This window comes from Mus musculus, chromosome 13 (assembly GCF_000001635.26).
Source record: "Mus musculus strain C57BL/6J chromosome 13, GRCm38.p6 C57BL/6J".
Lineage (NCBI taxonomy): Eukaryota > Metazoa > Chordata > Mammalia > Rodentia > Muridae > Mus > Mus musculus.
In genome coordinates, this window is record NC_000079.6 from 62351599 (window position 1) to 62378927 (window position 27329).

A 27329-nucleotide genomic window follows, 5' to 3' on the forward strand; every position below is an offset into this window, starting at 1 on the left:
ATTATTTTGAAAACGGTTTATCACATTCAATACATTTGAAGGGTTTCTCTCCAGTATGTGTTCTTCTATGAATTTGGAGATGACCAAATTGGGAAAAGGCTTTATCACATTGATTACATTTGTAGGGTTTTTCTCCAGTATGTATTCTTATATGTGTTTGGAGACTACATTTCTCAGAAAAGGCTTTATCACACTGATTACATTTGTAGGGTTTCTCTCCAGTATGTGTTCTTCTATGAATTTGGTGATGACTAAATTGGGAAAAGGCTTTATCACATTGATTACATTTGTAGGGTTTCTCTCCAGTATGTGTTCTTCTATGAATGTGGAGATGATTGTATTGGGAAAAGGCTTTCTCCTATTGATTACATTTGTAGGGTTTTTCTCCAGTATGTATCCTGATATGTGTTTGGAGACTACGTTTCTCAGAAAAGGCTTTATCAAATTGATTACATTTGTAGGGTTTTTCTCCAGTATGTATTCTTATATGTGCTTGGAGACTATGTTTCTGTGAAAAGACTTTACCACATTGATTACATTTGTATGGTTTCTCTCCAGTATGAATTCTTTCATGCCTTTTAAGATGACTGGGCGTTGCAAATCCTTTACCACATAGATTACATTCATAGGGTTTCTGTCCAGTTTGTGTTCTTCTATGTACTTGGAGACTTGTGTAAGGTAAAAAGTCTTCGACACAGTGAATAACTTCAGAGGGGATCTTTTCTGTATGAATCCTTTCATGCCTTTGGGCATGACTGTGATCATGTAAAGCAAAGGCTTTACCACGTTGAGTATATTCAGAGGGTTTCTCTGCACTCTGACTCCTTTCACACCTGAGAAGAGAATTGGCACATGTGAGAGCTATACCTCACGGTGAATACTTCTTCTTGTTTTTCTGTTTGTTTGTGTGTTTGTTTACTTATTATATGAAAGTACACTGTAGCTGTCCCGACTTCTGACAGTCCAGAAGAGGGAGTCAGATCTCACTAAGGATGGTTGTGAGCCACCGTGTAGTTGCTGAGATTTCAACTCAGGACCTTCAGAAGGGCATTTGGTGCTCTTAACTGCTGAGCCATCTCTGAAGTCCCAGAATACTTTCATCTCTAGGATTTAATGTTACTATTTGTCTAAATGTAAAGAGGCATCAGACCTTTTATCCCTTTCCTTACATTCATGCTGTTCCCCTTCATTATGGGTTCTTTCTCATGGTTAGAGACACCTGAGAAGGTATGAACATTGATTACATGGCTCAGTTTTAGGTATTCTTTTTTTATAAAATGTTGTTCCCGTACTTGAAGAAAAGTGGAGGAATTCAGAGCTTTAACACACTAAGTGTATTCCAAATTTTACTGTACTGTGGGTCATAGTATATTTGCAAAGTGAACCAGGAGAAATAGGAGCATTTACACATTCCTAGGACTCAAGAGAATTTTCACCAGAATGAGGTTGCTGATGTCTTGCCTTCAAACGTGGAAATGTAATTAACTGTTAACTTGTATTATGTTCAAAAAGTCGCCTCTATAACCTCAACCCACTATATATCTTCTAATAGTTACAGGAGACAGAAGGAAAGAGAGAAAGAAAGACAGACATAGGTTTTTTGGATATCTGTTTGGTATATATGGTGTGTATCCATTATAAAATATCATATACTTATGAAAGGAAGTCCAATAAATAAAATGTTGAAGTTGGCATTCACAAGGTTTGACTCATTGTTCTCATAGACATGTGAAATATGGATTAAGGTTACTGCAAAACCTCCTACACACTTCCCAAATGCTGCCCTTCTAACTAAACTTAGCAATGACACTGCTAATAAATGAGTACAACCAGTTAAATATAGACTATTTGCTTCTTAGCAGCTCTTGGATGTATATTTATTAACTATTCAATTTGTGTAGCTTTTCCAAAGTAAAGAGAAACAGACTGCAAGTTGTACTATGTAGCACTAATAGGGCTATGTTTCAAATGGGGATGTAAACTAAGGCATTGTTTCCTTGTCCTCTGTACAGCCCTGGCTGGCCTGGAACTCACTTTGTAGACCAGGTTGGCCTCGAACTCAGAAATCCGCCTGCCTCTGCCTCCCGAGTGCTGGGATTAAAGGTGTGCACCACCACACCCAGCACTTGTCCTCTTTCTTAAAGGAAGGCCTTGTAAATTAATCAGATACAGGACATTAAAGAAGATGGTTTTGTTGAAATGTAACAATCATCAATACACTTAAAGCTGTGCTAATTTACACTGCTCCTTTTCTTATCAATTTTCAGCACACATTAACATATCTTTAGAGGCAGATTTGTATGAGCTTGCACATGAAAATTACCTTCTGTGTCTTCCAGAACTTTGACAGTGTTCTTCAATATTTTGGGCTACCCAACTAAAGCCTAAAACAGAAAATGTATGCCTTGAAATTTAGCAAAATGTAAGTTACTATCTTCAGTGAACATTATAGTCATGCATGATTTATTCACCAAATCCTTCCTTCTGAGTTCGAGGCCAGCCAGGTCTATAAAATGAGTTCCAGGACAGCCAGGTCTATACAGAGAAACCCTGTCTCAAAAAACCAAGGAAGAAAGAAAGAAAGAGAGAGAGAGAGAGAGAGAGAGAGAGAGAGAGAGAGAGAGAGAGAGAGAGAACTGAACTCAGGTCATCAGGTGTAGAAGCAACTAGCTCTACCCACTGAGACAGTTGTGTGGCATTCATTTGTGGTGCTGAGAAAAGTGTTCTAAAGAAGGGTTCCCACCTAAGAATAAAATAACACATTTTTAAAAGGACTTAGCAGTACATCATTTTCTTTTGCAGATAAAATGTGTTATCACTTTGTACTGTTTTCCTCCATCCTTATAGGACAATATGTTTACAATCTAAAAGGAAGGCAATGTTTACTGGTAAATATTTGGTTCACTGTGAAAGACCAAACTGTGGGAAACAAGACCCTCAACAACTCTCACCCTGAAGATCCGGCTGAACCTATGAAGGGAGTTATGTCACCCCCTCCTTCATTGTCTCCACCTGGCGCCTGGCACTGCCAGCTTCACCTCCTCCTTCATGTCTCCATTTGGTGCCTGGGACTGTTTATGGCACTCCAAGGTAAGCTAAAAGATGTTTGATGGCTGCCTGGGACTGTTTAGTTAGGGCTGACACTCCAAGATAAAATGCAGAATGTTTGAAGGCTGCCCGGAACTGTTTTAGGGCCGACATTCCAAGAGAAGCTTTGCAATCAGCATCTGCCCCAGATGTCCATCCCTTTCTCTGTATTTTATTATCCCCCCTTGACACCTTCCTATTTTTTCTCATTGTGTGCTTATAACCAGGCTCTTAGCCTCCATTAAACAGACCTTGAAGTCTTTGCTTGGTCTCGCTTCCCTTTCTCTGCCCGTTTCTCTTACAGGCCTCAGTCCTCCTAGACCCATGGAATAACTAAGCCCTGATGGAAGGACCATTCACCTAATCTTATTTGAGCATCTATGAGAAGGCTCAGTGTGAAACACATCTTTGGCAAACTGATATTGATCAATGTATAACGATGGCCAAATGTGATCACACAAAGTCATCTTCAAGTACCCACATATCCATGAGGGCCTAAAGGCCAATTATCACATCACACACATACAACACAAAACAAAATAATACATCTCATTGCTCTTTCAATATCTAACCTCTCTAGATAATTCTATCAGAAGTCAGTAATTCAAGAGGAAGTGCCAAATGGATAACTAATGGGGATATGAAGGAGCATGAATTGTCAAATCATACATACATCTTTGGGCTGGAGAGATGGCTCAGTGGTTAAGAGCAGTGACTGCTTTTCCAGAGGTCCTCAGTACAATTCCCAGCAACCACATGGTGGTTGGGATCTGATGCCCTCTTCTGGTGTGTCTGAAGATAAGTATAGTGTACTCATATACATAAAATAAATAAATCTTTTAAAAAAACCATAAAACAAACAAACAAACAAAAAGCAGAACTTCTGTAAGGCAAAGGACACTGTCAGTAGGACCAAACAAGAGCCTACACACTAGAACATAATCTTCAATAATCCTTCATCTGACAGAGGGATATTATTCAAATTTCTAAAGAACTCAAGAGGTTAGACACCAACAACCCAAATATCCCACTTAAAGTATAGGGTACAGCGCTTATCAGAGAATTCTTAACAGAGGAATTGTGAGTGGCCAAGGAATACTTAAAGAAATGTTCAAAGTCTTTCTTCATCAGGGAAGTTCAAATCAAAACTATGAGGGTCCATCTTACACCCACTGGAATTGCTAACATCAAAAACTCAAAAAAATGCACATGCTGGAAAGAATGTGGAGCCAGACCGGGTGTGGTGGCACACGCTTTTAATCCCAGCACTCCAGAGGCAGAGGCAGCTGGATTTCTGAGTTCGAGGCCAGTCTGGTCTAAAAAGTGAGTTCCAGGACAGCCAGGGCTACACAGAGAAACCCTGTCTTGAAAAAAACAAAACAAAACAAATAAACAAACAAACAAACAAACAAAAATGTGGAGCTAGGGAAACACTCTCCTATTGCTGCAAACTTGTAGAACCACTTTGGAAATCATTTTGTCAGCTTCCAAGAAAACTGTGAAATGTTTTACCTCAAGAGCCAGCTATATCACTCTTGGGCATACACCCAAAATATGTCCCCCACTACACCAGGACACTCCAGGACACTTTCTCAACTATGTTAATAGCAGGTTTATTCATACCAGATATAAACTGCAAAAAAACTTTCATGTTGCTGACCTGAAGAATGGATAAAGGACAAGCCATTCCATTACAGGAGGAACACTCAGGCATTAAAAACAAGGTCATCATGCAGGCAAATGGGAGAAATAAGAAAATGTCATCCTAGGTGCGGTATCACATACCCAAAAATACATGAATGTTGTGCACTGATTTATAAGTGGATATTACAGATAAAGTATAGGATAATCACACTAAACTTCACAGATCTAAAGTACCCAAATAATTAAGAGGGCCCAGGAAGGCTGATTGAATGTTCCTCATAAGATTTCAAACTGGGTGGGAAAAGAAATTCAGAAGGAAGCTGTGGGTGGGGGGATTGGGGTACAGATGCAGGGGAAGCAGAGGAGATAATGGAAAGTGGTGGTATAGGGATCCAAAAGACATCTCTAGGTTCTGCTGGGAACCGCAGACAGGGGGAGCCCCCAAGATGACTATTACAAGCCTCTAGCTAAAACTCCTAGGACTGGAAGATGTAGATCATGAATTGCCCACTTCCTGTAGACAAGCAGGTCTCCCAGTGGAGAAATAAGGATATTACCTCACCCAAAAAAATCTTCCATCTACTCTTTACTTCTTGCTCTAGCTCTGTCCTCTCCCTCCTGCTCCCCCTTTCACCCCATTCCTCTCCCCATCTCTCTCCAGTGCTCATGGCCAGCCACTACTCCTCTGTTCTCTCTCTGCCCTTGTCTATCTCTACTACCTTCTTAACTCCCCTCCCCTTTGCTGAATAAATTCTATTCTCTACTCTCTCTGTCTATCTCTGTCTGTCTGTCTGTCTATATGTGTGTGTGTGTACAAACTTCCTTCTAAAACCTGCCCTGTCTATAAGACAAATAGGGAGAAGAGAGCAAAGAAGGAAGAAGTGGTCAATCATAACTGGCCCAAATTGAGAACCGTCCCATGGACAAGAACCAATCCCTCACACTATTAATGATATCATGTTATGCTAGCAGACAGGATACTAGCAAACCTCTTCTCTGAGAGACTCTAATGAACAGCTAACAGAAATGCATGCAGAGACAGACAATCATTAAACAGAGCTTGGTGAAGTGTGTGGAAGAGTTCAGGAAAAGTTTGAGGGACCCAAAGAAGATAGGGAATCCACAGGAAGACCAATAGAATCTACTACCCTGGAATCTTGATGGATCCCAGAGACTGAACAACCATCCAAATTGTGAGCATGAACTGGACCTAGGTCCCCTCTCATAAATGTAACATAGGTACATATTGGTTTTAATGTGGATTCCCCAACAACTATAATGGTGGCTGTCTCTGATTTGATGCCTGCCTGTGGATTCAATTACCCTAACTGGGCTGTCATAACTTGCCTCAGTGAGAAAATGTGCCTAGTCCTGTAGAGAATGATGTGTTCAGGGTAGAGGGATTGAGGGGGCGGCAGAGTTGAGGATCATACACAGGACTGGTTCCTCCATCTCAAAAGGGAATGTGGAGAAGAGCTGCGAGAGGGTGGTTGGAGAAGAGGGGCTGATACTGGGATTTAAGCTGAAAATAAATAATTTTTTTGCAAAGTGAAATCAATTGTTGAGTCTTAAAAAAGACAAATATGCTGAAAAAAATCTACGTAGCTGTACTAACTTTGAAAAGGAGAAGGCAGGGCTGGAGAGATGGCTCAGCAGTTGCAAGAACTTCTGAAGGTCCTGAATTCAAATCCCAGCAACCACATGTGGCTCACAACCATCTGTAAGAAGATCTGATGCCCTCTACAACTACATTGTACTTACATGTAATAAATAAATAAATCTTGAAAAAAAAAAGATGGCCATTCCCCTGCAGAGAGAATGGCATTAAGAAGGTACTGTTTAATCTTGCCCCTAAATGCAATGTAAACTTCTAAGATATGTAAACATACAATGTCTTTGTTAGGATTTTACTCCTTGGTTAGGGTTTTACTGAACAGACTCCACGAACAAAGCAACTCTTATACAGCAAAGATCTAATTGGGGCTAGCTTACAGTTTCAAAGGTTCACTCAATTATCATCAAGGTAGGAGCATAGCTCTGTCCAGGCAAGCATGGTGCAGGGAAACCTGAGGGTTCTCCATCTTCATCTGAAGACTGTTAGCAGGATACTGGCTCCCAGGCAGCTAGGACAAGGGTATTAAAGCACACACCTACAAGGCCACAGCTTGAACAGTGACACGCCCCAGGCCAAGCATATAGGAAACATCACAAATACACACAGTTAAAACCAATGGCCTGTTTCTCACCCCTCTGAGATGAATTACCTATGAAAGTAGATAAGACATATCTGCAAGGACCGTCCTCTACTGGTAAATTTAATATTCACTGGATCAACCACATCTCCACAAACTGTATGCATACAAATCTGGTAGGGAAGTGACATGAATTTTGTTTTTTGGTTTTTTGGGATTTTTTGGGTGTTCATTTATTTATTTATTTATTTATTTATTTATTTATTTATTTTCTGGTTTTTCAAGACAGGGTTTCTCTGTATAGCTCTGGCTGTCCTGGAATTAGCTCTGTAGACCAGGCTGGCCTCGAACTCAGAAATCTGCCTGTCTCTGCCTCCCAAGTACTATGATTAAAGGCATGCACCACCACACCGCATGGCTGACGTGAATCATTAATACATGCAGGGAAATTACAAAATCCTTCAGCGTGTCACAATGCGGTACTTTAGCATAATTGTGACTCTAGCAGCTGATTGCTTACAATATTTCTCCCTGTGAATTGTACAATAAGAGGCTAATCTCATTCTGGTGTGAAGTTAAAAGCCATAGTCCACATCCAAATCCTTTTCCTCTTGCTGTGATGCAAAGTTGACAACATGATTCAAATGGGTAACTGAAAAACTGAGTGGTGTGACACCCAGCTAATTGAAGGGTTCAGCTAGGTTAGTCAAGAAGACAACATGTTATTGCCCTCAGGAGCAACAGTGGGATCAAGGCCACCAGAGTCAACCAGAGGAGCTTTTCTCAGTCTCATTCTAGACTGGGAGCAGCTGCTCTAGAATCAATATGTATCTCTTGGAAGAAATTATTCCACACATTTAAAAGATCATGTTTTTCAAAAAATCTTTTAGGAACAGCCTACATTCAGCTTGAGTTAATGCTCCAAGACAAGACAAGCAAGAACAAAATTTGTATTCCACATATGCTGTCATTGTGAAGGCTGTTTTGTTAACAGTCTGAAAAGAAAACAGTCCTTTCCTGTTTACAGTCTGAACAGAAAACAGTATTCTACTGATGTAATCTCTCTATTTCTTTGAGGATAGTGAGAAGGCTCAATATGAAATGTCTACGGTGAGCAAGGCTGGTAACCTGACCTTGATCTCCATATAATGGTGGCCAAAAGTAGAAGCCACAAAGTTGTCTTCCGGTCTCCACATATCTTGTGCTGACCTAAAAACACATCACCACATCCTACACAGACTCAAAGTAAAAATATATAAAATCTCACTGCACTTACATAATTCTACATCTGCAGGTAATTTCCTTAAAAGACAGAATTAGTTCAAGATGAAGTGCCAACTCCATAACTCACAGGACATAAAGAAGCATGGGCTGACAAATAATATATACACACACATTGCATATCAAGCTATGTTGTGAGATATTCACTTGATTGCGATTATTGTACATTACATTTCTATGCGATAGAGGAATATGATAGGAATTTTATTGTTCTTTCTATTTTCATCTATTAAGCACTTTAACATTAATATTATTAAAACACATTAAAGAAAAAGGACAGACTGAGCATATATCTCCTATCACTGGACTTGTACTCAGAAGGCCGACACATGAGTATAAAGAGGTTAAATGAAATGCTGACTGACTGACAACAAAGTCAGTCTGGATAACAAACAACAACATCTCAAAGAAGTTTGTGAATAAAATGAAACAACAAACAGAGCTCATCATGCTTTTAGCAGCTACCTTACTGGAAATGTATAATCACACAGATCCTTATATTTAAAGAATGGGCCACTTAGAAGAGGAGTATCCAACTAAATTCATTGCAGCAGAAAAATACCTTTCAACAAGTTGAAATAAAGGTGAACTTAAGTCTCAGAATGAACTCAAGGATCCCCTAATAAACACCTGTAAATGGATTTGAAAGTCATAGAACAAACGTCAATATCTATCCCAAAAGTTTGAGAATAAAAACCACCACCACAATTGGTGATCTCTACTACAACACTTGTGTGAACGTGGGAAATAATTTACTTTTTTCAAGACCATGATGAAGAAGAAATGAAACAGAGTTTTTCCTTAATATCAAAAACAACTGTGGTGTCTACAGTCTATAATGAGATCATGAACATACATAGGGTTTTTCTCTTGTATAAGTGTTTTCAATTTTCTGACATCAAGATGATGTAAAACACTGTAAAATATTTACATGGATAGACACATGGCCAAGCAATTAAGAAAAGTTTATTCCCTGGAACCAGGTCAGGGTTTTACATCTTCCTATATTTTCTGCTATACAACAGCTTAATTTTCTTGGAAATCAGCATTCAACACAATCACACAAAGCCACGGACAAAGCGTAGCCTAGATGAAGCAAGGCAAATTCTAGGATGAAATCATTGGCTGGGAAATAGACATAATAGCATAGAGGATAACCAGGAGATGGATAAAGCTCAGCACAAAAACATATGCTTGACATTACACATACGAAATACACACACATTAAAGGCCCATCTGTCAATAAAACAGGCCAGGCTAGTTGGCCCACGTTTGTTCTCAATATTTGAAGTCAGAATCAATTTGATCTCTATGTTCAAGGCCTGGATGGCATACAGGACTACTAGGTAAGGCAACAGAGAAACATTATCTTCACAAAACAGAAAACAAAGATAAAGTATGAAAACATTAGTTAGGCAAATAACTTAACACTGCCTATTGCTTCCATTGCATCTTAGGCAATTTAAAGACAGAGTCTATTATGGGGAAAGCATGACAGGAAGGAAGGATATGAAAAGGAAGCTGAAAGATGAATTTCAATCAAAACCCAATAAACAGAAAAAAGAGAAAATGGATTAAGTCTATAGACACTAAAATCCCATGTCAATAAGGAAATGCATCTAGTGGGCTCCTTTTACAAAAGCCACCATATTCTCAAAAAGGAAGAACACCAAGAAGAGATAAGAGTTTAAAGCCAACATTCTATCTGAAACCTCTTTGATACACCTTATTATGCTCTGACCTTGGTCACTATAGGCTCATGGTCATTCCTTGATAAAAATGCATTTATTCTAACTTCATGGACCCGTAAAATCTTCAACAGCATACACAGTGTTCAACTGTCCAAAGTCTCTTTTGACCCTCAAGACAATCTTTGGACTGTCACGTCTTCTAAATTCTGTCAGCAGAAACTAGCGTACAATGGGACAAAGAAAGAATCTAATCAAACACTGCTGCTCAAGGAGAACACAAGTAATCTCATCAATATCACTGCGCATGCCTACGGTGGTTTGTGATTGACGTCATCAGCCCTATGTGGTAGGAACTATTAGATTCTCAGGATAAGAAACCACCCCTCTCCACAGGCTCTGGCCCCAGACCATTACCAGCTCTTCAAACAATATGCCTGGTTATAGAGAAGGAGCTCTTTTTCTGTTTCTTTGTCAATACCTCAGGGCATTAGGGAAAGATCCCAAGGCCTAGGCCCCAGGCTGTTACAGGCCCAACCAAGAATGTTGCTGAGTTTTAGAAGAAGCTATGTCATTCTCCATCTATGAAGACCTCAGGGATGGCCTTGCTTGATCAGGACAGTCCTCACCACAACAGTGTTTTTCCTTTCCAAATGGTGTTGACAGATGTCTTGACCATGTGGCAGAACTATGCTTTTTCAAGAAGAAAAATGGTTCTTTATGGCACACCAGGCCTTAGTGTTGGTTGTGAGTCTGCAATACTTCATTGAGCAGCTTGTTAAAGGGCTGGTCTGTGACCTGGGAAAGGGCCTATTTGTTAATCAGAATTGTCTCCTTTGTTATGACCTCGAGCGATATTTCCCCACAATCCTGATGAACAACCTGGTGTATCCCAGCATCCTAATCTCTCATATGCTTGGTTACTGTATTAGTCAGGGTTCTCTAGAGTCACAGAACTTATGGACAGTCTCTAGATAGTAAAGGAATTTATTGATGACTTACAGTCGGCAGCCCAATTCCCAACAATGGTTCAGTCGCAGCTGTGAATGGAAGTCCAAGGATCTAGCAGTTACTCAGTCTCACGCAGCAAGCAGGTGAAGGAGCAAGAGCTAGAGCTAGACTCCCTTCTTCCAATGTCCTTATATTGTCTCCAGCAGAAGGTGTAGCCCAGATTAAAGGTGTGTTCCACCACACCTTTAATCCCAGATGAAAGGCGTAGCCCAGATTAAAGGTGTGTTCCTTAAACTCGGAGATTCAATCTTCTGGAATCCATAGCCACTATGGCTCAAGATCTTCATACCAAGATCCAGATAAGGATCTCCAAGCCTCCAGATAAGGGTCACTGGTGAGCCTTCCAATTCTGGATTGTAATTCATTCCAAATATAGTCAAGTTGACAACCAGGAATAGCCACTACAGTTACTATACTACTTCTCTGTTGGTGTTTAGGAGGCAGTCCCTCCCTCAACTAAATGTGACTTCCCATTTTCTTATCATTGGAAAATCTTTTCCATCAGCAATTCTACTCTATGCTTTTTATCACAGCATAAATTTAGAGTTCATGAGGTGGGGTTTACAACTGGCACAAAATTAACTCCAAATGGATCTTAAATGGTGGTCAGGACACAATGTTTAGAAGATACCAGAGAATCTCGGACTCTCAAATTTGGCATCTTGCTAAGGATGTTTCTACATGGCAAACCCTTGCTCCAAATGCTTTGTGAAGATGAAGCTCCCATAATGAAGTTGTTAAGATGCCACCACTGAGTACATCTAGTGCCTAAGACCTCAAGGAATCGCACAGCTGGCTGTTAGTTTCCACCTAACCCAGGAAAGAGCTCACTATCAGGATTCCTGCCTCTCACACCACTGCTCCTTCAGGTTAGTGGCAGTGGTCACGTGCTCACCATGATGAGACTTAGTAGCTCGCCTGCACTCTGCAAAAACACCCAGCATCAGAGTTCAAAGCACATCACACCAACCATAGAAGCCTGCTCTGCAATGCTACTGAACCTGCAACAGGGAACAAAACACCTGGAAGAAAATAGGGAAGTTAAGTGACACATTGGCAAGGTACAAATGACGTTACCAGATGCTTAATGACTCTTACACAAAACAGAGGAATGTAAACACAAAGACTGGCAGGAACTAGGCAATAAAACAACTGAGACAAAGTCAGCCCTATCTAAGGTCAGCTATAGTCTTAGAAGCCAGGTGTGAGGTCTTTACACTCCTAGGGCAAGGACTTTCACACCCAAGTCATGGTTCTAATTAGGGAGTTCCATTCTAGCTGACCATCTCAAGAATAATGCAATACTCTAAAACCACAGCCCGATCTACATACTAAACCACTGTAAATTCCTGTTTATGGGAGTGACATGGCTTTTATTCTAAGTGATAATGTAATACCAGAGGCAATGCTGAATGTCCCTGAATAGGCAACACTGAATTCCAAGTGCATGGTCACCTCAAGGACTTTCTAGGACTTTGGAACACTGGGGAAGGCTTAGCTATGTCAGAATTCAATCTTAAAAGGTACTTATAATAAGATAATACTAAAAGAGAGCACATGAATCCATAAACCAGTCTAACTCGGGAATAGGGTATGAGTATATGGGTTAATGAGAACTCCAAAACTCCAGGAGGTGAGCTTCCGTGAAACTCTTTGCCTCGTTAGCACTTCCAGGCCTCTCAGCCTGAGAAGCAGACTTCAGTGGAGTGTGTGTGGCAACCTAACAGTGCAGTGGTTACTGCTCTTACATGAACAATTCTGCAGAGCTACTCTAACCTCAAAGAAAAGCAGCTTTTCCTCCTGAGCAAGCTGGTTCAGAGGAAGGCAATGGACACATCAATGCAGGACAAGAAAGAGTTACATTCCAACTAGCCCGACTGCTGTCTGTCTCAAGGCCATTACTTCAGTGTGGAGAATTCCAGTATTTTGAGCTACACTTTTTAAATTTTATTTTATATGTATTTTAATTTTATTTTGCATGCATGTGTCTGGGCTCTATATTTTCTGAGACAAGAAGGCAACAGCAAATACTTGGCAATAATAGTTAGCAACCAGGTAGTTTGGGGAATGGGACCCCTGTCTACTGTAACAATAACCAGTTTATGTTAACTGCTAGGCTGTCTATCTGGCAAGGTGCTTATTTAAAATGTACTTTTGTACATGTTAAGTAAAAATATTGCATTATTTTCTGCTTCATTTTCTATTCTTTATCCATTCCTAAATGTGTTCCAATATCTTCTTTGTTTAGGATGAAAAATAATTCACAAATACATGAAGAAAACCTGCTGTGTGCATTCCTTTGACTGCATTTGTTTTTTCAGGGATGAAAAATATTCATTCAATAATTGCATTGAATATGCCATGAGGAAGCTCATCCCAGCCTAAGGATTTTTTTCACTTGTGGGAGAATCTGACCCTGGAGTGACCTAGGATATCTTGCCCAAAAACCAGGAAGAATAAAACTTCCAGTGGTAAACATCTCAGATAACACTTACTGGTGTCATGACCCCGAACTTCTGGAGCTGCAGGGAAGATTATGGCTACGGGCCTGAGACAATCTCAGTTTGCCTTGGCTCTCTGGACCTCGCAACACACCCTGTTGACCACTTTTAACTTGGATGACTGTGAAATCCTGGTGTCCTCACTCTGTAAGTACCATGAATATAGGCATGTGCAACCATACCTTGTTTAGGTGGCTTCCACTTCAATTACTAATGCATTAGAATTACAGCATGTGTAAGATAAACAGTTCCAGTTAAGTAGATTCAGAAGCCACTTAACTCTGTGACCCTCAGTTTTACCATCTGTAGAATAAAAATAGAAGTCTACCCTAGTTTTGGTGAATTATAACAGATGCCATCATAAGCCAAAATTTTATATGTATATAAAATATATATAGTACTGGCTGTCCTGGAACTCACTTTGTAAACCAGGCTGGCCTCAAACTCAGAAATCCTCCTGCCTCTGCCTCCTGAGTGCTGCTGGGATTAAAGGTATGTGCCACCACGCCCTGCAAATAATATTGTACTTTATTGAAAGAGAGTGGCTTTTAGGCAGGAGAGCTACATATGATGGGAGACTTCTGTTCATGGTGTTAGGAGTAGGAACTGTGTCGTATCTACTCTAACTAGCTAGGCTGAACCATTCAGCCTCATTAAGCGAAAAAAGTGTTATCTGGCAACCACATGCCCACCTATGTGTGAGATACATAGTTGATTGCTGACTATTCTGCATTATTACATCTCTATGAGATAGATGAATAGGATGCATTGGGTGTATACCTAAAGTATTGTTCTATTTTCATCTATTAAGCATTTTAATTTTAATATTATTAAAGCGTGTTGATAAAACAGGACCCAATGAGTGTACATCTTCTATCTTTGGACATGTACTCAGTCTACGTTGGACTTCTGTACTTTGGACACATGACTATCAAGAGTAAAAGGATAACCCTGACTAATGACTGACACCAAGCTAGGATGCATAACAACCAACTCTCAAAGGAATTTGTGAGAAAATGAAACACAAAGCAGCACCCACTATACTTTCACCAACAACCTTACTGGAAACATATGATCTCATTACCCTCATATTTAACTAAACAATGGACCACTTAGAAGATGAGTATCCAATTCATTTCATTCCAGTAGAAGAGTACCTATCAACAAGAAAAGTGGGATTAAAGCTGAACAGAAATCACAGAAGGAAGTCAAGGATCACATAATAAACATCTGTGAATGGATTTGAAAGACATAGAGCCAACGTTAATATCTATTCCAAATGTTTGAAAATAAAACCACCACCACAATTGGTGATCTCTACTACAACACTCGAGGGACCATGGGAAATAATTTACTTCCTTCAAGGCTTTGATGGAGAAGACAAGAAACAAGATATTTTCCTTGATATGGAAAACATCTGTGATGTTACAGGCTATAACGAGGTCATCAATATGGATAGGATTTTTCTCTTGTATAAGATTTTTTTTCTATTTCCTGACATCATGATGATATAAAACACTTTAATTATATAGATGGCTAGAGACATGGCCAAGTAATTAAGAAAAATTCATTCCCAGGGACAAGGTCAGGTTTGGACATCTTCCGGTATCCTCTGCCATAAGAAGATACAACAACTTAATAATCTTGAAAATCAGCATAGACATGCACATACTCACTCGAAGATGCACACAAACCCCATAAATAAAATTAAATGAACTTGGTAAGCAAAGAAAATTTTACTCATGATGTTCTTCTTATATAAGCATTGACTACTATAACCCAGAGTTTTTGGCATCTAAAGCTTATCAACAGTTTTTCTTCATCATGACTTGGCTTATATAACAAAAAGCAAGCATAGAGGATTGATGGCAGAGAAATCAATACTTCTCATGTAGGAAATATCTGCCTGCTGAAGAAAATATGTCACTGAGGTTGAATTTCAGAGTTTACTTTCTCAAATCATGTCTAGTCCTAACTCTCTCTCTCTCTCTCTTTTGGTTTTTCGAGACAGGGTTTCTCTGTGTAGCACTGGCTCTTCTGGAACTCACTCTAGACCAGGCTGGCCTCGAACTCAGAAAATTTGCCTGCTTCTGCCTCCCTAGTGCTGGGATTAAAGGCAAGTGACACCACACCCAGCTCTAACTCTCTCTTTGAGGCTATAGGGTGAGGACCTGAGCTCTGAGCTCCTCCTTTAGCTGCCACAAATGACACTTGTTGCCCTGACAATATCATGGTGATCCTATGTCCCTTTGGAACTTTAATGAAATTTAAATGCTTCTAAAAATTACCTTCATGTTGGGGTTTCGTCTCTTGCTATGTACTGTAATGTTAAGAGCAGGAACCTAAAAAATGATTGCTCCATAGAAGACAAGATCTGCCCACAGACCCAAACGAAGGTGTATGACCTTGCTCTCAAGTTTCTTCTGACTGGTTATTAAAGATGACAACAATCAATAGCTGGACAAGTAGCTGGGCAGAAGAGACATAGACAGGGATTAGGGATACTGGACTTGGGGTCAGAGGAGAACCACAAGGAGAAGAAAGCAGACAGAGAAAAAGCAGCCTTAGGTTAGGTCAATAATAACATAATGGGCATGTGGGGTGACTAAGTGGAGTTAAGCATAGCCCAGATGAAATAAAGCAAAATAATATGACAAAATTACTGGCTGGGAAATAGACAAGATAGCATAGAGGATGCATATCAGCCATTATTGGGTGTTGATTAAGGTTTATTACAAATATAAAAGTTGTGTGTGTTTTACCTGGAAAAGAAATGGCCAAAGAGGGGGAGGAAACCTTCGTTTGGGACTTCAGTTTTCTACAATACCTTAGACATTTTATCACAACAACGGAAAAGGCACTAATACTCACCGACAGTGTTTCACACCTGAATGAGTTATTTCACGGACTCAAAGTGAACTGTGTATTCTAAAGCAGTTACCTTATCAATCAACCTCATAGGGCTTTTGTCCCTATGAGTTTCCAGGTATGAATAAAATAGAGACATCATCATACTTGAGGAGATAGTTGATATTTGCTAAAAGTTTTCTCAAGAATAGATAATGTTGTGTAAATTAATGTAACTGGATTGGCCCAAGATGGAACTATGTCCGTCAGAGTTACAGATTCCCTTATTTTTGAGTTCTTTAAAGTCCTAAAAGATTATTGTCACATGCAAACTTTTACCTACCCAGTTCATGCTAAAGGTTTTACTTTCGTATACAGATACTGTGGCGTACAAAATGTTTCCACAGTGGCACCATTTACAGGGTTACCCTGCAGCATGGATTTTTCTCAAGAAAAAACGACTGATCCACACACAAGCTTTACCACATTTCTTGTTTTTATGAGGTTTCTTACAAGTCTATGTTAATTTATACATTATGAGATCACTGTCAATGTCAACTGCAAAGGCCTTACCACATTATTCACACAGTTTCTCTCTCCAGTGTTTTCTTTTATGTATTCTGAGATATATCATGTGCTCTTTTATGTATTCAAAGATAACTGTGATATACAAAGGTTTACCACATTGCGTATATGTATATGGTCTCTCTCTATATATATATATATCTGTCTGTATGTCTCTCTGCAGTATGTGCTCCTTGCTGCATTAGGAGATAACTGCCCAGCATAGATTTTTTTCACATTCCTTATACTCAGAAGGATTCTGGCCCCAAAATATGTTCATGACGATTAAGACTATGATCACATCCATAGTCTTTCTCTTCAGTACGTTCACTTATACATTCAGAAATGATGGCGTTGTAAAAAGGTTGCTCACAATGAAATTCCTTCGTAGAATTTTTCTCCAGTGTGGATTCTTTTATTCTTTTGAAGATGAAAATGTTTTAAAAGACTTACACACACTGAATACACTTGTAAGGTTTCTCTCTAGTATGTCTTCTCTCATGAATTTGTAGATTATAATGGTGAGAAAAGCCTTCATCACATTCATTAAATTTGAAGGGTTTCTCTCCGGTATGTGTTCTTCTATGAGTTTGAAGAGTACTGTGTTGTGAAAAGGCTTTATCACATTCATTACATTTGTAGAGTTTTTCTCCAGTATGTATCCTTATATGTTTTTGGAGACTACATTTCTGAGAAAAGGCTTTATCACATTGATTACATTTAAAGGGTTTCTCTCCAGTATGTGTTCTTCTATGAGTTTGAAGAGTACTGTGTCTTGAAAAAGCTTTATCACATTGATTACATTTGTAGGGTTTCTCTCCAGTATGTGTTCTTCTATGAGTTTGAAGAGTACTGTGGTTTGAAAATGTTTTATCACATTGATTACATTTGTAGGGTTTCTCTCCAGTATGTGTTCTTCTATGAATGTGGAGATGACTGTATTGGGAAAAGGCTTTATTACATTGATTACATTTGAATGGTTTCTCTCCAGTATGTGTTCTTCTATGAATGTGGAGATGACTGTATTGGGAAAAGGCTTTATCACATTGATTACATTTGAATGGTTTCTCTCCAGTATGTGTTCTTCTATGAGTTTGAAGAGTACTGTGTCTTGAAAAAGCTTTATCACATTGATTACATTTGAAGGGTTTCTCTCCAGTATGTGTTCTTCTATGATTTTGAAGAGTACTGTGTTGTGAAAAGGCTTTATCACATTGATTACATTTGTAGGGTTTCTCTCCTGTATGTATTCTTCTATGAGTTTGAAGATTACTATGGTTTGAAAATGTTTCATCACATTCATTACATTTTAATGGTTTCTCTCCAGTATGTGTTCTTCTATGAATGTGGAGATGACTGTATTGGGAAAAGGCTTTATCACATTGATTACATTTGTAAGGTTTCTCTCCGGTATGTGTTCTTCTATGAGTTTGGAGACTACATTTCTCAGAAAAGGCTTTATCACATTGATTACATTTAAAGGGTTTCTCTCCTGTATGTGTTCTTCTGTGAGTTTGAAGAGTACTGTGTTGTGAAAAGGCTTTATCACATTGATTACATTTGTAGGGTTTCTCTCCTGTATGTGTTCTTCTATGAGTTTGAAGATTATTGTATTGGGAAAAAGCTTTATCACATTGATTACATTTGTAGGGTTTCTCTCCAGTATGAAATCTTTCATGCCTTTTAAGACAACTGGGCATTACAAATCCTTTACCACATTGATTACATTCATAGGGCTTCTGTCCAGTTTGTGTTCTTTTATGTACTTGGAGACTAGTGTAAGGTAAAAAGTCTTCGACACAGTGAATAACTTCAGAGGGGATCTTTTCTGTATGAACCCTTTCATGCCTTTGGGCATGACTGTGATCATGTAAAGCGAAGGCTTTATCACGTTGAGTATATTCAGAGGGTTTCTCTGCACTCTGACTCCTTTCACACCTGAGAAGAGAATTGGCACATGTGAGAGCTTTACCCCACGGATGAATACTTTCTTTTTGTTTTTCTGTTTGGTAGTTTGATTACTTATTATGTAAGTACACTGTAGCTGTCCCGACTTCTGACAGTTCAGAAGAGGGAATCAGATCTCACTAGGGATGGTTGTGAGCCACCGTGTGGTTGCTGAGATTTGAACTCAGGACCTTCAGAAGGTCAATTGGTGCTCTTAACTGCTGAGCCATCTCTGAAGTCCCAGAATACTTTCATCTCTAGGATTTAATGTTATTATTTGTCTAAATGTAAAGAGGCATCAGACCTTTTATCCCTTTCCTTACATTCATGCTGTTCCCCTTCATTATGGGTTCTTTCTCATGGTTAGAGACACCTGAGAAGGTATGAACATTGATTACATGGCTCAGTTTTAGGTATTCTTTTTTTATAAAATGTTGTTCCCGTACTTGAAGAAAAGTGGAGGAATTCAGAGCTTTAACACACTAAGTGTATTCCAAATTTTACTGTACTGTGGGTCATAGTATATTTGCAAAGTGAACCAGCAGAAATAGGAGCATTTCTACATCCCTAGGACTCAAGAGAATTTTCACCAGAATGAGGTTGCTGATGTATTGCCATCAAACTTGAAAATGTAATGAACTGTTAACTTGTATTATGTTCAAAAAGTCTACTCTATAACTGCAACCCACTATATATCTTCTAATAGTTACAGGAGACAGAAGGAAAGAGAGAGAGAAAGACAGACAGACACAGTTCTTTGGGATATTTGTTTTGTACACATGGTGTGTATCCATTATAAAATATTATATACTTATGAAAGTAAGTCAAATGAATAAAATGTTGAAGTTTGCATTCACAAGGTTTGACTCAGTGTTCACATAGACACATGAAATATGGATTAAGGTTACTGCAAAACCTCCTACTCATCTCCCAAATGCTGCCCTTCTAACTAAACTTAGCCTCCCGAGTGCTGGGATTACAGGTGTGCACCACCACAGCCAGCGCTTGTCCTCTTTCTTAAAGGAAGGCCTTGCAAATTAATCAGATACAGGACATTAAAGAGGATGGTTTTGTTGGAATGTAACAATCATCAATACACTTAAAGCTGTGCTAATCTACACTGCTCCTTTTCTTATCAATTTTCAGCACACTTTAAGGTATCTTTAGAGGCAGATATGTATGAGCTTGCACATGAAAATTACCTTCTGTGTCTTCTAGAACTTTGACAATATTCTTCAATATTTTGGGCTTCCCAATTAAAGCCTAAAACAGAAAATGTATGCCTTAAAATTTAGCAAAATGTAAGTTACTATCTTCAGTGAACCTTATAGTCATGCATAATTTATTCACTAAATCCTTCCTTCATTTTTATTGAAACTACAGAAGTGCATCAAAAGAAAAAACTGTTTTCTTGAATTTTAAAACAGGAAAGGGAATTCACAAATTTACCTATAGCATTGAGGTTCCTGAATGTCTCCAGCATGACATCTTTGTAGAGTGTCTTCTGGGAAGGATCCAGCAGAGCCCACTCCTCCTGAGTGAAGTTCACATGCACGTCCTCATAAGTCACTGCATTCTAGAGCATCCCGTAAACGTGTACAAAAGAAAGACCAATAGAAACAACATCGGGTATGTATTCTTCATAGACAATGTGTTCATATAATTCTGGGGCTTGCCCCACTTATTTACTCACACCCAAGTTCTACTGTAACTACCAAGTCATATCAGAAGGAAACTTAATAATAAGGTTCACCCCTGTAATTTCTTTTTTTAAGAGTTATGTATTTCATATATGTGAGTACACTGTTGCTGTCTTCAGACACCCAAGATGAGGGCATTGGATCCCTATTACAGGTGGTTCTGAGCCTTCATGTGGTTGCTGGGCATTAAACTCAGGACCTCTGCAAGAACAATCAGTGTTCTTCAGCACTGAGGCATCTCTCCAGCCCTGTCACCCCTGTTATTTTTCGACCCATTGAATAGGATGTAGCCTTTTAAAAGAACATTAAATTACACATATATAGAGACAAGCTCTACAAGAACAATAGTGTTTAGCACACACCAAAGAAATTGTATTAACAATTAATATATATATAAATCAATACACATGCTGGGTCTATTGGTTTATACCTTTAACAATGCAGTCAGGAGACATAGGCAGAAGTATCACATTGAGACGTATGTCAGTATGATATATACACTGAGTTCTAGGACAGGCAAAGATATATAGTAAGATCCTGTATCTCCTGACATAATTAACCAACCAAACTGGAAACATAGAATGAACTTATGTGCTTTTATTTAAGTTCTTACTTTTAAAAAAAAAATTTATTTATTTATTTCATGGATATGTCACTGTAGCTTTCTTCAGACACATCAGAATAGGGCATCAGATCCCATTACAGATGGTTGTGAACCACCATGTGGTTGCTGGGAATTGAACTCAGGATCTTTGGAAGAGCAGTCAATGCTCTTACCTGCTGAGCCATCTCTCCAGCTCTTTACTTAAACTCTTTTGAGAGTGATACATACAATACAGTTTTGTATTCATCTTCCAGAACCTGAGGTACACCAGTTCACATTATAACATTAATAAGATACTACCAAAAGGGAATATATGGTTTAACAGTTCCACTTGGACATAAGAAAATATTGGCAACACTAATGTTGATTAGAGGTAAACAACATATGGTAGGAGAGATAGCTCAGCAGTGAAGTTTAGGGCATGCTTCTAATGCTAAGACTGGGACTCTGCCTGTAAACTCTGAAGGTCTTTTTTTTTTTTTTTTTTTTTTTTTTTTTTTTTTTTAAAAAAAACATTTATTTATTTTATTTTATATGAGTACACTGTAGCTGTCTTCAGAAACACCAGAAGAGGACATCGGATCCCATTACAGATGGTTGTGAGCCACCATGTGGTTGCTGGGATTTGAACTCAGGACCTCTGGCAGAGCAGTCAGTGCTCTTAACCACTGAGCCATCTCTCCAGCCCTTTTTTTTTTTTTTTAAATGTGCCGCTTTTATGTTTCAAAGTATTTGGACAACATCAGAGCTGCTGAAAAGCCTATTTCAAATTCCCCATCTTTTCCTTTTTTTAATATTTTTTATTACATATTTTCCTCAATTACATTTCTAATGCTATCCCAAAAGCCCCCCATACCCTCCCCCCCCCCAGAACCCTACCCACCCGTTCCCACTTTTTTGGCCCTGGCGTTCCCCTGTACTGGGGCATATAAAGTTTGTGTGTCCAATGGGCCTCTCTTTCCAGTGATGGCCGACTAGGCCATCTTTTGATACATATGCAGCTAGAGTCAAGAGCTCCGGGGTACTGGTTAGTTCATAATGTTGTCCCACCTATAGGGTTGCAGTTCCCTTTAGCTCCTTGGGTAATTTCTCTAGCTCCTCCATTGGGGGACCTGTGATCCATCCAATAGCTGACTGTGAGCATCCACTTATGTGTTTGCTAGGCCCCGGCCTAGTCTCACAAGAGACAGCTATATCAGGGTCCTTTCAGCAAACGCTTGCTAGTGTATGCAATGGTGTCATCGTTTGGAGGCTAATAATGGGATGGATCCCTGGATATGGCAGTCTCTAGATGGTCCATCCTGAACGTCCTTGTCTTTACTTGGCTTTTGATCAATCAGTACGGTTGACAGCAGTCAATGGCTGGGTGGAAGGACTGCCAGATTCCTGAAGGAGAGGAAAGAGAGGCATGGGGCAGGAAAGGGAGATCTACCATGCTTTAGAGGAAAGGACAGTCACCAGCCATGTGCTATCCCCAGTGGAGTGATCATTGGCCACTTCCCCAGGTGGGAGGTTCAAAATACAAATAAGTTGACAGCAGAATTAGGGTGTTGTGCAAGGAAAAGTCAAGTGGGCAACAAAGCTGAGGGCAGATTGAGAGGGTTGAGCAAGGACTAAAGGAAAGGACACACTAGTCGTGGGAGGCTTGAAAAGGCAAGACACTGAGCCACAAGAAAAAGTAAAAATATTAATGTGTGTGATTAATATTTTTAATTAATCTGTGTGTGTATGTGCGTGTGTGTGGGTGTGTGTGCAAGAGCATGTGGAAGACTTTCATCCAGATCTTTTTGTTTTGTTGTGTTTTGTTTCCGAGATAGGGTTTCTCTGTATAGACCTGGCTGTCTGGAACTCACTGTGTAGACCAGCTGCCTAAAACTCAAAAATTCACCTGCCTCTGTCTCCCAAATGCGGCAATTAAAAGCATGTATCACCACTGCCCAGCCTTTCCAGAACTTAAGAAGGGGTAGTTAAAAAGTTAGGTGCTACAAGAGCTCTTGCTGGACCTGCAAATGAGTGAACCCAATTCCCTCTATTTACAGGGGTTCCAAAGCTATCCATTATTTCACCTTCAGGAGGTCTCAGGCCATCTTCTGACTACTGTGAGGAACGGGCACACATGAGATATTTATTTGTACATACAGGCAAAAGTCTCATAGTCTTCCCAACTTAAGTCACAACAAACACAAAAGGTAGAAAGAACAGCACCTGCCATCCAATAACTGAGAAGTCTAAGCAGTATTAATGCCATGCATACGTGCCAAGCTGGGAAATAGGATGATACTGTCTGTGAAATTTCAAAAACCAGGAGATGGATAAAGCTCAGCACAAAAACATATGCTTGACATTACACATACGAAATACACACACATTACAGGCCCATCTGTCAATAAAACAGGCCAGGCTAGTTGGCCCACATTTGGTTCCAACATTTGAAGTCAGAATCAACTTGATCCCTATGTTCAAGGTCTGGATGGCATACAGGACTACTAGGTAAGGCAACAGAGAAACATTATCTTCACAAAACAGAAAACAAAGATAAAGTATGAAAACATTAGTTAGGCAAATAACTTAACACTGCCTATTGCTTCCATTGCATCTTAGGCAATTTAAAGACAGAGTCTATTATGGGGAAAGCATGACAGGAAGGAAGGATATGAAAAGGAAGCTGAAAGATGAATTTCAATCAAAACCCAATAAACAGAAAAAAGAGAAAATGGATTAAGTCTATAGACACTAAAATCCCATGTCAATAAGGAAATGCATCTAGTGGGCTCCTTTTACAAAAGCCACCAAATTCTCAAAAAGGAAGAACACCAAGAAGAGATAAGAGTTTAAAGCCAACATTCTATCTGAAACCTCTTTGAACCTAATTATGCTCTGACCTTGGTAACTATAGGCTCATGGTCATTCCTTGATAAAAATGCATTTATTCTCACTTCATGGACCTGTAAAATCTGCAACAGCATACACAGTGTTCAACTGTCCAAAGTTTCTTTTGACCCTCAAGGCAATCTTTGGACTGTCACATCTTCTAAATTCTGTCAGCAGAAACTAGCGTACAAAGGGACAAAGGAAGAATCTAATCAAACACTGCTGCTCAAGGAGAACACAAGTAATCTCATCAATATCACTGCGCATGCCTACGGTGGTTTGTGATTGACATCATCAGCCCTATGTGGTAGGAACTATTAGATTCTCAGGATAAGAAACCACCCCTCTCCACAGGCTCTGGCCCCAGACCATTACCAGCTCTTCAAACAATATGCCTGGTTATAGAGAAGGAGCTCTTTTTCTGTTTCTTTGTCAATACCTCAGGGCATTAGGGAAAGATCCCAAGGCCTAGGCCCCAGGCTGTTACAGGCCCAACCAAGAATGTTGCTGAGTTTGAGAAGAAGCTATGTCATTCTCCATCTATGAAGGCCTCAGGGATAGCCTTGCTTGATCAGGACAGTCCTCACCACAACAGTGTTTTTCCTTTCCAAATGGTGTTGACAGATGTCTTGACCATGTGACAGAACTATGCTTTTTCAAGAAGAAAAATGGTTCTTTATGGCACACCAGGCCTTAGTGTTGGTTGTGAGTCTGCAATACTTCATTGAGCAGCTTGTTAAAGGGCTGGTCTGTGACCTGGGAAAGGGCCTATTTGTTAATCAGGATTGTCCCCTTTGTTATGACCTGGAGCGATATTTCCCACAATCCTGATGAACAACCCTGTGCATCTACCATCCTAATCTCTCATATGCTTGGTTACTACTTATCTGTGGGTGTTTAGGAGGCAGTCCCTCCCTCAACTAAATGTGACTTCCCATTTTCTTATCATTGGAAATCCTTTTCCATCAGCGATTCTACTCTATGCTTCTTATCACAGCATAAATTTAGAGTTCATGAGGTGGGGTTTACAACTGGCACAAAATTAACTCCAAATGGATCTTTTTTTTTTTTTTTTTTTTAAAGATTTATTTTATTAATATATGTAAGTACACTGTAGCTGTCTTCAGACACTCCAGAAGAGGGAGTCAGATCTTGTTGTGGATGGTTGTGAGCCACCATGTGGTTGCTGGGATTTGAACTCTGGACCTTCGGAGGAGCAGTCGGGTGCTCTTACCCACTAAGCCATCTCACCAGCCCCAAATGGATCTTAAATGGTGGTCAGGACACAATGTTTAGAAGATACCAGAGAATCTCGGACTCTCCAAATTTGGCATCTTGCTAAGGATGTTTCTACATGGCAAACCCTTGCTCCAAATGCTTTGTGCAGATGAAGCTCCCATAATGAAGTTGTTAAGATGCCACCACTGAGTACATCTAGTGCCTAAGACCTCAAGGAATCGCACAGCTGGCTGGGTGTTAGTTTCCACCTAACCCAGAAAAGAGCCCACTATCAGGATTCCTGCTTCTCACACCACTGCTCCTTCAGGATAGTGGCAGTGGTCACATGCTCACCATGATGAGACTTAGTAGCTCGCCTGCACTCTGCAAAAACACCCAGCATCAGAGTTCAAAGCACATCACACCAACCATAGAAGCCTGCTCTGCAATGCTACTGAACCTGCAACAGGGAACAAAACACCTGGAAGAGGCCTCTCTTCGTCTGATTGGAAGGTTTTCCAGGAGGCCCTGATTGGCCAGTGACAAGAGCACTGGCCTTAGGGATAGACTGTGCTGAAAGCTTGCCTCTTAGAGCTTCCTACCCCAGGAAATCAGTCCAGGACTTGACACTTTTCAGATTTGCAAGATCTTTGTTTCAGTATTGCAATGTGCCTATCCTCAAATAGTCGAGCTTTCTGTTACCAGCACTGAGCACAAACAGCTTCTCCCTCCATTTCATAATCCTCCCCCTCCGCTCCTCCACTTCCCAATCCTCCTCCTCCGTGCTTGCTCCTGTTCCTCCTCCTCCTCTAACTCCTCCTCCTATTCCTCCTCCTCTTCATCCTACTGTTCTTACTCCTCGTCCTCTTCTTTCGAATGTTCCCTCACCCCCCATCTTCCTCCCGCTCCTCTTCCTCCTTTTCTTCTTCTCCCTGCCCTCCTCTGCCTCTCCTCTTCCTCCTAGAATCGAGATGGGTAGCTTGCACAGTTCATTATTCATCTTGGTGCAGAGTGAACCATATGAACCACATGCAGAATGGTTCTATTCATATTATCAATTACTTCGTCATTTTAAGATATAAAATGTGATATTTGTTTCTGTGATTTTGCACTGATCTCAGGAATACCTCAGCTAATATTCACCTACTACATATTGAAAGAGCCGAAAAATCACTGAAGACCCCAGATCAGATAATATGCAAAAAGAAAAAGCACTTATTCTGTAGAAACAACCAACATTCTTTGAAATGGCGACCCCAGACAAAGGTACAAGGACCTCCTTATAGGAAACAGGTGGAACCATCTAGAAGGATAGGGTAGTCTAAAATTTCATTGGTAGGTCTAGGGGTCACAGGTTGTCAGTGATCTGCATTCCTATGCCATGAACTTTTCACCATATGATGAAACAGGACTGCCCAGCCTGGATGGACCATTCTCAGATAGTTCCTCATTTCTGTGGTTATCCCCAGTCTGGTCTCTGGAAGGGGGCTCTACAAATTTCTGGATCTTATGGTCTGTTCTTAAACCTGGTGTCTTATGACTTACTTTTGGGATTTACAGTTTATTCCTGAAGCTGGCACCTTTTTCAAATAAAGACTGGTCCTCAAATGGCAACAAAAGGGCTCCTTAGATGGAGAAAAATGGGGTTTATCTTGCCCTTTCAATATGATTCTCCAGACAACCCTGGGAGAAAAGCAGGAAATGAGGAAATGGATTGCAATCACTGTGGAGCACTACGGTTAGCCAGCACATCTTCCTGAGTTGAAAAGGTGAAAAAACATCTGTATTATTAAAGGATTTCCACTTGAACAGAACTGATAGTATGGATCTCTCTATGTATGTAGAAAGTGGATATATAAGAATGGCTCGCAGAATGTGGCCCAACTAGGAAACCAATAACTGCGTACCAATGGAAAGTTGAAGGATACAGTAGTGCCTGTATGTCTCAACTGGCCTTCCGCATATACCGTAATTCCAAAGATGGAACCTCTAATGCTAGAAAAATCAAATGATCTCCCTTGCCAGAGTATGGCAAGCAGAAAAAGAGAGGGAGCGAGCATCTTCAATGTCCTTTATAAATGTAGGATGCCACCAGTAACTGTGGCCTAGATTAATGACATTTTTGTCAATTCAAAAGATCCAGAATAAAGAAGGGTTCTCCCTTGTTAAATGTT

The 27329-nt window shown here is 39.9% G+C and overlaps 2 protein-coding genes across 5 annotated transcripts in view; both read right to left on the reverse strand.

The window, feature by feature from the left end:
• Positions 1-3: 3 nt before the first annotated feature.
• On the reverse strand, positions 4-13407 carry LOC115488203 (zinc finger protein 844-like). The gene is made up of 2 exons (XM_030247539.1): positions 13399-13407; positions 4-861 (listed from the first exon to the last, which is right to left on the reverse strand). The coding sequence occupies exons 1-2, from the start codon at positions 13405-13407 to the stop codon at positions 484-486; spliced, it is 387 nt and encodes a 128-aa protein (XP_030103399.1). The 3' UTR covers positions 4-483.
• Positions 13408-16117: 2710 nt separating this feature from the next.
• Gm3604 (predicted gene 3604) overlaps positions 16118-27329 on the reverse strand; it is a 44257-nt gene continuing 33045 nt past the window's right edge. For 2 of the 4 annotated variants that reach the window (XM_011244440.3, XM_011244441.3), the window contains exons 3-5: positions 20212-20338; positions 19965-20025; positions 16730-18753 (exon numbers count right to left, since the gene is read on the reverse strand). In XM_011244440.3, the coding sequence (XP_011242742.1) occupies positions 17265-18753; positions 19965-20025; positions 20212-20245 (1584 nt within the window). In that variant the 5' untranslated portion in view covers positions 20246-20338 and the 3' untranslated portion in view covers positions 16730-17264. Of the gene's footprint in view, positions 18754-19964; positions 20026-20211; positions 20339-27329 lie in introns of all 4 variants that reach the window. The other 2 variants (NM_001162910.1, XM_011244438.3) reach the window with 2 other exon arrangements.